The 13108-nt window shown below is 40.0% G+C and overlaps 1 protein-coding gene across 6 annotated transcripts in view; it reads right to left on the minus strand.

Annotated features, from left to right (window-relative positions):
* The window catches only part of PALLD (palladin, cytoskeletal associated protein), a 304050-nt gene that overhangs the window by 181326 nt on the left and 109616 nt on the right, over positions 1-13108 (minus strand). For all 6 annotated transcript variants that reach the window (XM_042468271.1, XM_042468270.1, XM_042468272.1 and 3 more), the window contains 4 exons: positions 12689-12794; positions 10090-10164; positions 7862-8003; positions 7545-7568 (listed from right to left, as the gene is read on the minus strand). In XM_042468271.1, coding sequence (XP_042324205.1) covers positions 7545-7568; positions 7862-8003; positions 10090-10164; positions 12689-12794 — 347 coding nt within the window. The remainder of the gene's footprint in view (positions 1-7544; positions 7569-7861; positions 8004-10089; positions 10165-12688; positions 12795-13108) is intronic.

Here is a 13108-nt window from a genome sequence, read left to right on the forward strand (position 1 = left end):
CACTTTTACTACTAAGATTGCCTTCTGTGGAATCTTGGGATTTGCAGTTTAAGAATGGCATTTAGAATTCTCAGCCAGAGAGCTCTTAGATCTCACTAAACTCCAAACCCCAGAATGCCACAGGAGGCAGCCATATGAGTTAAAGTGGAGTGTCAGCACTATAGCAGTGTAGTGTAGCATTGTCCACACATATACCACTGGTATTTTCTACACACAGCCAGAACTACTTAAAGCTATTTGACCATGATGCTACCTGATATGGCTGGCTCAAGGAACAATGGAACCACATAGGCAGAGAAAACTGAATGTGTATTTTATTTATTTTTTATTTATTTTATTTATTTACGTTATTTATTCCCCGCCCTTCAGCCCTAATGGCTCTCAGAGCGGCTTACAATTATTATTTTTAATAAGACGATTCCCTGCCCTCAGGCTTACAATCTAAAAGACATGACACCAAAGGAGAAGGGAATTGTGGTGGGAAAGGGGATGAAGTCCAGTGGTTCTTCTCTCCCTCTGATGCCTGGACCAAGGCAGATGGACTAGAGGGAGGGCTCTTCTTCTTCAGGTTAGCCCTGGTGGAGCTGGGCCAGCCTATTCACTCCCCCGCAGGCCGAAGCATGGCAGTTATGGAGGGAGGAGCCTCTATCTTCAGGCTAGCCCTGATGGAGCTGGGCCAGCCTATTCACTCCCTCGCAGGCCGAAGGATGACAGTTATGGAGGGAGAAGCCTCTATCTTCAGGCTAGTCCTGATGGAGTTTGGCCAGCCTATTCACTCCCTCCCAGGCCAAAGGATGACAGTTATGGAGGGAGGAGCCTCCATTGTATTTGTTGGTACAATGCTGACTGCTCAAAAAGAGGATGCCTAATGCATACAAGGTCAATTTAAACCCCCTTTTTGGCTGCCCTAGATTGAAATTCACATATTGTCACTTGAGAGGGGGTACTCATGCTTCATAAGCCTCCATTAGGAGAAAACACAGTTTTTCTGCATCCAGTCTTTAACAATTACTTCCAACCCCAGCTCTTGCTCTTCCCTTTCATGGCAACATATAGACATTCCCAGCATTCTGACCTTTGTGCTTTCATACCTCAGTCTCTCTTATCCAAAGGGTCTTTAGCAGGAAGGGGTTGGGACTGTGTAACTCCTTGAGGACTTACCAATTAGCTTAAAGATATGGTGAGGTGCATGTCTGTGCTGCCTTTTGGCTTGGGCCCAGGATGCATTAGACTGCAGAGAGGCAGTAGTTTTGAGTGTGCAGTTATGATAATCTCGAGCAGGATTACCTGGAGGCTCTACCAGAACAAGCTTTGTTGAATGTTTGCAATAGGATAGGGGTAGGCAACCTGATGCTTTTCAGATGCTTTGGCCACTGGCCACACTGCCTCAATTTCATCAAGAACTGTATTTCTCGAATTTCATTAAATTATGGTCCTGAAAATAAAAAAATCATCATTTCTGTAGCTGCTTAGAAAGCAACTGTAGACATGCTGACTAATCGAGTTGACCCAGAAAATACAAGGGAAATGTAAAAATATTTTTTAAAAAGCACACAAAAAAACAAAAAACAACAGGAAAGGAAAATCTGCAGTTTCAAGGATTTATCTATAGAAATGTGGAGCTTTCTTTTTTAACCTCTTGCTTCCTACTACTCTTTCCTTTTCTGAATAATTTAAAATGATGGATTAGCTCTCCAAGCTATTTTGTGCATCTTGGTTCTTAATCAAGCAGTAATCTTTTTCATTCAGCCTCAGCCATTTACTGCTTTTTTCACCCTCTTCCTAGTGGAAAAATCTGGGACTATTATTTGACCATTTTTTCCTGTGCAGCCAGGGATGTATGTGCATGTGTGTGTCATTTAAAAACAGTGTAGGTAACAGGCTATGGAAAAAAGGTAGAAAGAAATAGTATCTATGGAATCCAACTTTCTGCAGGTACAGCAGAGCAGCAAATAAAGTACGTAAAGTACCTACAAAAATCAACTTGACACTCTGAGGGAGTATTTACAATGGGATTAATCTAACAAAATTAGTTTTGCTTTCTTCAACTACTGGTTAAAGAGAAGGCATAAGCAGTTAAATATATTTGCTGGTGGCTGGCTGTCACTTTTGAATTATACATGGATACAGAACATTTCCTATCCAGAAATCCTATGATATGGGTTCCCTGTTATTGCATTTGTCTGTATTTTTCAGTAACTAGATTCATTTCTTACACTGTCCTTCACATACAGTCATTCAAACACTACATTTCACATTTGTAGTTTCCTTGTTATGTAACTCATGCATTGTGGGAATTAATCATGCACAGCTCCTTTCGGCAATGTCAAGTCATAGAATCATGGAGTTGGAAGTGACCGCACGGGCCATCCAGTCCAACCCCCTGCCATGCAGGAAATCCAAATCAAAGCATCCCCAACATATGGCCATCCAGCCTCTGCTTAAAGACCTCCAAGGAAGGAGATTCCATTACACTCCAAGGGAGTGTGTTCCACTATCGAACAGCCCTTGCTGTCAGGAAGTTCTTCCTAATGTTAAGGTGGAATCTCTTTCCTGTAGCTTGCATCCATTGTTCCGGGTCCTGTTCTCTGGAGCAGCAGAAAACAAGCTTGCTCCCTCCCCAATATGACATCCTTTCAAATATTTAAACAGGGCTATCATATCACTTCTTAACCTTCTCTTCTCCAGGCTAAACATCCCCAGCTCCTTGAGTCGTTCCTCATAGGGCATAGTTTCCAGACCTTTCACCATTTTAGTCGCCCTCCTTTGGACATGCTCCAGTTTCTCAACATCCTTTTTAAATTGTGGTGCCCAGAACTGGACACAATATTCCTGGTGGGGCCTGACTAAAGCAGAATACAGTGGCACTATTATTTCTCTTGATCTAGACACTATACTTTTATTGATGCAGCCTAAAATTGCATTGGCCTTTTTAGCTGCCGCATCACACTGTTCACTCATGTTCAAGTCCTAGACTATAATGGGAAAGATTTTTCTAAAAAGTAAATGACACAAGGAGTTATTACATGGCTCTTCACATAACCTTTGTCATCAGAATACTCCCTTTTTGAAGCAGTCAAAAACTGTTGATACTAAAAGGTAAAACAAAAACCAAACCACTTTTCCACATCCTTTGTATGGGTCTTGTTTTGCTTGGAACTCTTTGCCTATGGACTGGGGACACAGCTTGAAGAAAAGTAACAGAGATGTACCAATATGCCTCTTGAACAGAAAAGTATATTTTTAAAATAAGGTTGGTTTTTAAAGGGATTTTCTTTGTATCTGTTCTGAAAATTCTTATAGTTAGTAATTCCCAAACCAGACACACACAGAGACATACAGAAAGAACAGGAAAGAGATCTTGAGTATTGCATGTTTACATACCAATTGTTTTAAAGAAATTTAATATGCTTTGTGGCTGCTTCCAGACAGCTGAGTAATGGCCAAAGCATCAACAGCTGGCAAATGATTCTGCAGGTTTCCCCCTTCTTAAAAACGGATTGCTCTTTGAAGGAGTCAATCAGCATAAAGTCAAAATGTCAAAATAATGTAGTACTGAGCAGGTAATTTGACAAACTGTGATGTTGGCCTTAAGTAATTTGACTGGCTATTAATTCTCAAAACAGTCTGAAGAGATTTGTGATACAGGCTGATTTTCGTCTAGACAGAGAAAGGAGTGTAAAACACATTAGGCAGATACAACTTAGCAATGACAAGAAAAACCTGTTTCATAATCACTTGGCTGTATGAATCCACAAAGCACCGTTTTCCTCTTCTCTTGACCCCATGGCACCTGACCTGTTAGATGCAACAACTTCCCATCTGAAGGTTGGTGTGTGTGCTGGGGGTTGATAAACACATAAAAGCTGTCTCTTTGTTTTCTCATTCTATGTGTTAACAGCAGTATTTTTTTTAAATCTAGCTAATGAATAAAATACTTTAGGAACAGAAATGTCCAGAGTCTGAGAAAGCAACTTATTTTGTTTTGTTTTGATTACAACTCCTCTCAGTGATTATTACAGCTGAGGAATTCTGGAAGTTGTAGTTCAAACAGTAACTTCAGCTCAACTGTATTGCTGCTGTATGCATTTGTTGTTTTTTTTTACAGTCTGCAGTTCTTTTGAATGAATGAAGAATGAATAAAGGAATGAAGAATGCCGTGGCTCAAGTGGTTAAGATGTCGATTCTGTTGATTGCAAGACTGGCAGGTTGGCAGTTTGAGGCTGGGGTGCCACATGATGGGGCAAGCTCCATCACTAGTCCCAGCTTAAATGTAAGTAGATAAATAGGTACCACTCCGGTGGGAAGGTAAAACTGGGAGAAAGGCAGGATAATAATAATAATAATCACAGAGTAGTCTCTGACAATGGTGGCTCTCCACCTTAGTAATGGAGATGAGCACCGCCCCCTATGGTCAGATACAATTTAACAACCTTGTCAATGGGGAATACCTTTATCTTTACCTTTAGGCCCCATTCCCACTTACAGATAAATTGGTGTGTGATCCGAATCGATGGATCGATTTGACAGCAGAGCGTGGTTCCCACTACATTTGCGCTGATCACATTTTTTTCCCTCCAAAATAATGCTCTTGTGGTTCATATTCATGACTGAATCAATTCAAAATGGACCCGCTCTAGCTGGCAAATTTAAATCGATTCCAATCCGCATATGGTTCACACTTGCGTCTAATCAATTTATCAAAAAGAAGTGGAAAAAATCAGCGTCAAAAAGACACGAGTTAAATGTGTCTAGAGCATGGTCCCCCTCTCAGAATTACTTCAGCAGTTCTGATTAAATGGGAACCAGGATAATTGGAATCAGTTCAAACTGATTTCCAATTCGATTTAAAAGGTAGTGGGGATGAGGCCTTAGTTCTTTTGAAGCCCTCATTTGGAGAGCAAGCTCTGGGAGCTGAACCAGTTTCCCCCCATCCTGGAGCCAACTGGTATCTCCAACGTTACTTCCACATTTTTATCCTTACTTTTGGCATCAAGCATCAAAATGACCAAGCTACCTGCTAACATTATGTCATTTATTCCTACCACCATCTCTACCAGTGTCTGCTCCTCTAAGCCACACACAGGCTCTTTTGAACATGGATTTCTTTTACTTTTAGCTCCCAATCTGCTGGGCATATCTGGCGTAAAACAAACAAGCAAATCCACCTTTCTCTCATTTGATTCTGAAACTCTTTGGTCTTCCTTACCAAACTACTACTAATTTGTTGTTTTTAGATGCCCTCAAGTTGGCTTTGATTCATAGTGACCTTGTGGATGAGACATCCCCAAGACCTCCTATCCTCAACTTCTCCGGATCCCCCCCCCCCCCCCATGTGATCCATATATTCAAGCCCCATAGGCTTGAATGGGGTTACCCATGAATGAAGTGCTTACCCTCCATGAATATTCAAGACCGCAGGCCTCAGGTCCGTGAGAAAGGAGGGGCAACTTTAGATTTATTCTAAATCTATATCATGATCTGTGCCACCTTAGTCTTGGATTTGCCATCTTCTGTTACCTATTATGTATATTTGGTTTATGTGTTGACCATCTGGTGATGTCCATGTGTACAGTCTCTTCTCTGGTTGTATGAAAAAAGGTATTTGCAATGAATAAATTGTTGGTCTCTCAAAACTCTTATGAGTCTCTCTCCTACTTTGTTCCTTATACTGAGACCAAATATCTCCACTGTATTTGATTCTGCTCTGCTTCCTCCTTTGGCCTTCTAATTGTTTATGATTACTAAGCAATCAATCACAGAAATTCTCAATTTGTTCTTCTTCTTCTGACTCTGTAGTTGGTGCACATATTTGTATTATGGTGATGTTTGTTGATTTTCCCTGAAGCCTTATTGACATGATCTGGTCTGACTTTATGTTATATCCTTTGAATGGTTTTGCTATGTCCTTCCTCACTATTAATGCTACTGTTACAACAATCCAGCTAGGTGAGTATTATTGTCCTATATTTCAGATGAGGGAATGAAGACTACCAAGAGTTCATGACAGAGGCAAATTTCAAACCAGGAACTCCCCAATTCCTAGCCACTATAATACACTATCTTACAAATACGATGAAATGTTGTGAATGAATGAATGAATGAACAAATATGTGGGCATTTCTGTGTCATGCCAACATCTACTGTTCTTTAATCCAGTTTTGAAAAGGTTATTTTTTACTACAGTCTCCAATAACAAGTTCAAAACACCTGGCCATACTGTCTGGGAAAGTCTGAGAGTTGTAATCAAAAAAGTAACTGTTCCTAGCTTGCCTTCCATCATAGCTGTTTTGTTGCTGAGCTGCTTCCAGCCAAGAATAAGATTCATACTGGCTGGAGCTGATGCAACAGGAACCATATTAGCAGGACCAGAGAGTCTGGATGCCTAATCCATGGGAAGAATTTATTTTTAAAAAATAGTTAATAAGAAGGATCCCTCATGGAACTTCGTATGACAGGACATCTGGGAAATACAGTTACATAACTGGAGTAGTATTGCAAACAAAACAGATATATAGAACTCCCCTCTCCAGTTTTATTTTAGGTCTAGCATATTCTAAATGTTTCATATTATAAACATGCTGTCCTAGGAATACTTGGTTATCCCCCCCCCCCAAATATAGCTCTATTTTCACTTAAGCAAAGCATTAGAAAGGATTTTTTATACTGACTACATTTTTCAGAATCTTAAGACAAAATTGTCAGTGGCCATGTTGGTTAGGTATTCTGGAAATTGGAATCCAAAACTTTTAATTTAAATTGAGGATATTCCAGAAATTCAAATTAAAATTTCATGCTCTAGTTTCATGGTTTACTTGTCATAAATCACAATGGAGCTGTAGTAAAATAAAAAAAAAATCCAAAGAAGACTTTAGCTGCTGTATGGTTCTATTGTTCATGATCTATCAAAAAGACAATGGATCTGAGAGCAAATTAAGCATTAATTTCACCCAAAATGACTAAACTAATGCTACTGTCATTTAGACATATGAGACAACATGACCCACTGGAAAAAAATTATGATGCTTGGTAAAGCTGAAGGCATAGGAAAAGAAGAAAACTGCATTACTGTAGGCTGGTTGATTAAATCGAGGAAGCTGCATCTCTGAATTTGTGAGACCTGGTCTGTTGATGATCAGGCTCTTGGAGGTTACTGTGACTCAATCATTCATAGAGGCAGAATAATTTCAATCTGACTTGATGGCAAATAACAACAAATTTCATAGTCTGACTAACAGCAAGCCAACATGTTCTGACCAAAACCAAGTCAACAGAGGTAGAATAAAGAAACATTTTTTTCAGAATTAAAAGAGTTGAGCCACTACAGCTTCCCACTTCAGTTAGGGAAAGATATGCTGTTTTACTAATAAAGGAACTGATGCAAAGAACAGAATAGAATCATCTAAAGTCTGTGAGGGAAGAATAGACTGCCTTGAAGGGGGTTTCAGGTTACCGGTCCCTTACAGGAACATTATGCTATTTAGCTTCAGTGCAAACACAAAAAGCAAACGAACAAAAGGAATGTTCTTTCACATGATGCTTACCAGGTTCAGCTGCAGACCGGGGCTCTGCTTATCCCATCATCCGAACAGAGAATAGGGAATAGAAGAGGAAAGAACAAGAAACATTAGAAAGCACATGAAAAGCTGAAAGGTTCCATGTAGAAGTAATATTAGAGAACAAAAGTATCTTGATAAATGGACATTATGACAAATGCAGTTAAAAGTATACTGAAAAGAAATAAATCTTGAACATTAATTCAGTGACGCTGCAAAAGAAAGCAATACTAATAAAGTGCATATTGCTATTAGTGTCTTTATATTGGATGGATATTTGAATAAAGAAGCCGCCTGCCACTTACTTTTTTGAAGGATTCGGAAATCTGGTGAATCCTGAATTTCTATCCCTTGCCGAAACCACATGACATGCAAGGGAAGTGCTCCCCTCACTCTGCATTCAAGAACAACTACTTGTCCTTCACTTGCTGTTGAGTTTTGTAGCTCCTGAAAGTTTAAGAAAACAGATTTTAACAAAATTAATACAAAAATCCTACCTATCAGGAAAACTACTTATAAGTACTGTAAAAACAATACTTTTAATTATTTCCCACCTCACCATTAATAATGTGTTATGCACTATAATACAATTAATTCTGTACAGGTTTTATTTTGAAAATCAGAATTGAAACAGTAGTCGGCCCTCCTTATAGGCGGGCTTGTTTTTCACGGCGTTGAGCTTATGTGGAATGCAAGCCCAGCAGAAATAATGGGGGGCGTACTCGTGCCACGCGCCCTGTGCGCCACCATGAGCACTCATCCCATTATTTTCTATGAGGCTTGAGCATACGGGGGGGGGGGGGGTCTGGAACGGATCCCCGCATATGGGGAGGGTGGACTGTGCTACCAGCAAAAAGGCTCTCTTCTAATCTACAGGACAGACTTCAACCAATTTTGAATGGGGTGTTTTTTTAAGAGGACCTAAATACCCTAAAGGCACCAGATCCTTTCTGATCTTGGGAAGCTAAGCAAGGTCATCCCTGCTTAGTACTTGGGTGAGAAGGCTCCCAACATATACCAGGAGCTGTAGGCTTCATTTCAGAGACCGGAACTGGCAAAAACACCTCTTTATTATTTCTTGCCTAAGAAAACACTGTCAAATTCAAGGGGTCACCATATGTCGACAGACAACATGAAGGCGCATACACAGTTTTAATAGGCTAACAGAGCTCGAACAGACAGGCCAAAATAAAGCTGCTTTGGGTCACTTTGGAGGTATGCTGTTTAAATGAAACACAAATCTTAAGAGGACTGGAGCGTGGCTTTGGCATGGCTTCCATTCTCTTAGGATGCATGCATCATTTAAGCAGCATACCTCCAAAGTGACCCGAAGCAGCTGTATTCTGGCCTGTCTGTTTCGACCCATATACTAGGATAGGGATTAAGTCATCCTTGTGTAGTTACCATACATGTGCAGCATAAACTATTATGAAACTTTGGCTTTCTCCATCTTGGTGTCAGTGGAAACTTCACAACATCAATATTCCTTTCAGAAGCCCTTTCACAAGACAGGTGGCAGGTGGTTTGTGACACAAGCTTCTTTGTTACACTGGAAGCACAGGTCTTGTCACCTATGTGATGATTCAGTTAAATTACAATGAGGGTGATGATTCCATTTAATTAAAAGAAATTAATGAAGATTTTACCCAAATGTGTTGGAGGGGAACAACTACAGGGGTTCAGGTTTTACTGTTTACAGGTGTTGTAACTGTTTCATAATTTGGAAACTGTGATCTGTTAAATGCTTTTTTTACTCTAATAATGCTAGTTCAGGTAATTCAACCTAGCTCTTTTTGTTTATTTTTATGCTCTCCAATTTTTATTTCACAAGGATCTCTTTGGGTTTTGCAAGTAGACAAGAAGCTGTCAGACAAGAAACTGAGAGGCACTGAAAGAGAGCAGACAGATAGCTTTTCAAAAGATGAATGACAACACTCAGAGAAAAAGACAAGTCAAAACAGACTGATTGGTGGGGCAGGGTTAGAGAAGAGGACACATTTCTGGGACAGCTGTTTTATTTTGTATTACACATGAACTCAGAATCAGGACAATGTCCAACTGTAAATAATTGCTTTTCTGGTGGGATGCTACCAGATGAAGGGGGAAAGAAAGATTTTTCTTAAAAAGTTATCTGGCCTCTAAAAAAATCTAAAGTTTGACCTTGTAGAAACATTTCTTAAGCTATAAAAGTACAACTTATAACTGTTTGTTCCTATTACCAGCTTATCTTTTCAAAAGTATGAATAAATAGCAAGCTGGAAAAATAAAAGTTAAAAAATGTTTATACTGATTATTCAATATGAGATCTTAAGAAAAATAAATCAGTGACAAATTACTTCTCTTGTTCTTATGAGTGCAACAGAATGTAATTATTACAGAACAGTTTTCTGAAAAGCCCTATGTGTACCATAAAAAAATCATATTAAGTAAGTAGTGTTAATAAGATTTAAACTATTCATGTATTTTTTAAAAAAATATTTTAGTTTCAGAGTGAAGCAATAAGAGAGTTGAAATTCCAGTGGAGAAATCAGACCTTAGTAAAAATAGGTGCAGCATGACTGGATTTTGATCCATCTAATCTGCAAAGGTATGAAGTAGGACTTTGGACCTGAAAAACAGTTAAAAAACCCAGATATTTGCAAAACCATTAGTAATACAGGCTGCCTGTAACAGTACTGTAAACCTCAATTATACATTTCAACCAACAAAGCAGGGATGATGAATGTGTACATTCCCCATGTGTTGCGGAACTACAGTTCCCATCAGCCTAAACCACTGGCTATGTTGCGGGAGGCTGCAGTCAAATGAATAACTTGAGGTCAGGCCACATGTTCCCCACCAATTAATCTCATTTTGATATTCTGTGTGTTCCCAGTTTTTGCTCAATATTGACTACTTATAGTGACCAACCTTAACTTAAGTGTACAAGGAGCTCTTCATATCCACAGGAGTTCTGTTCCAGATCCTCCCACCCCCCGATAGCAAAATCCCCAGGACCTCAAGTCCTGTTCTTTCCAATAGTGGTGCAACATTTATGTATCCACTTTTTGCGGTCGCGTGCATGGACCACCATTGGGGAGAATGGGTTGGAGCCATCCGTGCTAAATGTGGTCTATAAGCCATTTTTGTATCCCTCCAGACCTCTGCAGGGTCAAAGAAATTGTAAGTATTTTTCAAAACATTTTTTTACCCAGGTGACCTCTGAGGCCAGGGGAGATTTTTACCACAATTTTGTTCTCCTTGGCCAATGGAAGCCCAAGAGGAACCTGGCGGGGGGCACCCAGCATGTAAACAGAAAGTGACTTCTGCTCACTTCTTCAAGTTAAAAAAAAGGACTGCATCATGTGCTTCTCTAGTAATATTAGAAATCTTTGTATCGACACTGTCCTCTTGCAAGCTGCAACAAACTATGATAAGGGAAGAAGCTGTGCCACAAGATCCTCCCACACCATTTAGAAATGTGGATATTACTGAAACAGTGCATGAAACAGCATGCCATAGCACTTCCTGTATTTCTGAAGTACTACCTGAGTCTCTAAATCAGTTGTTTGCAAACTTTGGTCCTCCAGATATTTAGGACTTCAGCTCCCAGAATTCCTGACCGCTGGCCAAGCTGGTTGGGGCTTCTGGAAGCTGAAGTCCAAAAGAAGTAGAGGACCAGCATTTGGGAATTACTGATCTTCATCAAAGATGGGGAACCTTTTTCATCCTAAGCACTGAATTCAATTTCTAAAGAGTTCTGGGAGTCACATTCCTGTGGTGAATGGGCGCAAATGCCAAGACCAAACATACCAGCATATGTTAGCTTGAAGCTCTTATTATCAGTATGGAATCCTAACGAACCTTTCATTATTTTAGAATAAACACACAAAAGCTGGAAAGTCATCAAATAATCACAGGGAATCGGAGTATCTGACTGGGACCTGAGGCAGGATGTGAGGTCTCTGCTGTACTTACACATGAGGGCATAAATATACAACAGAAGGCAGAAAGAAGAGGGTTTGGTGTTCTAGGTAAGGTATTGTGGAGAAATTTACTTTTTTGCAGGAATTTCAGTGAAGAAAATAATAATAAAGGACAGTATAGCAGTATAATAATAAATAATAATAATTTGTTTTATTTATATACCGCTATTCCAAAGATCATAGTGGTGAACAGCAAGTAAGCTATTTTGCCACCAACAGTCTGGGTACTCATTTTAGCGACCTCGGAAGGATGCAAGCCTGAGTCGAGCTTGGGCCCTTTTGCTGGTCTTGAACTCGCAACCTTGTGGTTTTGAGTGAGTGGCTGCAGTACAGGCATTTACCCACTGCGCCACCAGGCAGTGGGTATGCATGCAGGAACACATCCAGGAAATCTGAAGCGACTGAGGACCACTAGAAGACAAGCTTGTGCAAAGGGAACAGAATAATCAAAATGTGATATCACTGGAGTTTACTCAACACTAGCTTAGTGCAACTCTTATTAAGCTCTCCTATCTTCTCATATACTGTGCAGAAATTATTGAACTCTCTTGAGGAAGTACTACCATTAGTGGGGCAAAAGGTCAAACACTTAAAATGGTTTCTACTGAATGCCTCCACCCCACCTACATTCCATATAAATTGGAAACACAGGGTAGTTTCTCCAACCTGCAACTTATGTTTGTAGCCAAGGAGGAAATGGTATTGGTCACTTCTCTATGGAAAAGGAAATATGAAGGAAGGGTGGATATATCTGTGAATCTAATGGTTCCTGGTAGGATTCAGCCAGAACACTCCTAACTTTAAATTCCTTCAAAGGCCTCTGGGAACACATCACCTCTTAGGTTCCATCTCTCCTTGGAAGTAAGTCCTATTGAGAACAGTGTCCCATATGAATAAATATGCATAAGAACACATAAAAGACAGTGTTATAGCTTTAATGCAAATGGCACATCTTGTCAAGTTGCAATCAACCACATAAGGCAAGGTCCAGAGTACAGGTGGTCCATCAGACTCTACATACAGACACATTGTGACCAAGACTAATTTATAAAGTGCAGTTAAAACTGGAGTTGAAAGTGGAAAGTGTGGGGATCATTTTGTCTGAACGATGCTGTAATATGAGCCTCTGAGGCAGGAGTGAACCTGTGGGCCTTTAAGCATACCTACCTGCTGATTCGGCACTGCAATAGGCTGGATTACGGCTGTAGTAATTCCAGCCTTTGGAGCAGAAGGTCCTATTGTTAAAGAAACAGAAGTGCTTTTCTTCTGGGCCCTGGATAAAACAGTCAGTTAAAAAGAAAAAGTAAAATCAGACAGGACATGCACATTGTAATCCAAAACATCTGGAGAGAACCAGGTTGGGGAAAACTGATCTGTTCTTATGACCAATTCAAACAAAAAAACAAACAAGCTTCATTTATATACTTTTTCATACCGCCTAAGCAGTGTCTAAGCGGTTTACAACTGTAAGCTAATTCAACCAGTGCTAGCCACAGATGTCACCTGTCCCACACTCCAGGTCCCACCTTATTTAAGTATGGCCTGGAACAGACGGGCCTCAATGCAAGTCTTGATCACGTGCTAGGG

Source organism: Sceloporus undulatus, chromosome 5, assembly GCF_019175285.1.
Source record: "Sceloporus undulatus isolate JIND9_A2432 ecotype Alabama chromosome 5, SceUnd_v1.1, whole genome shotgun sequence".
NCBI classification, from domain to species: domain Eukaryota; kingdom Metazoa; phylum Chordata; class Lepidosauria; order Squamata; family Phrynosomatidae; genus Sceloporus; species Sceloporus undulatus.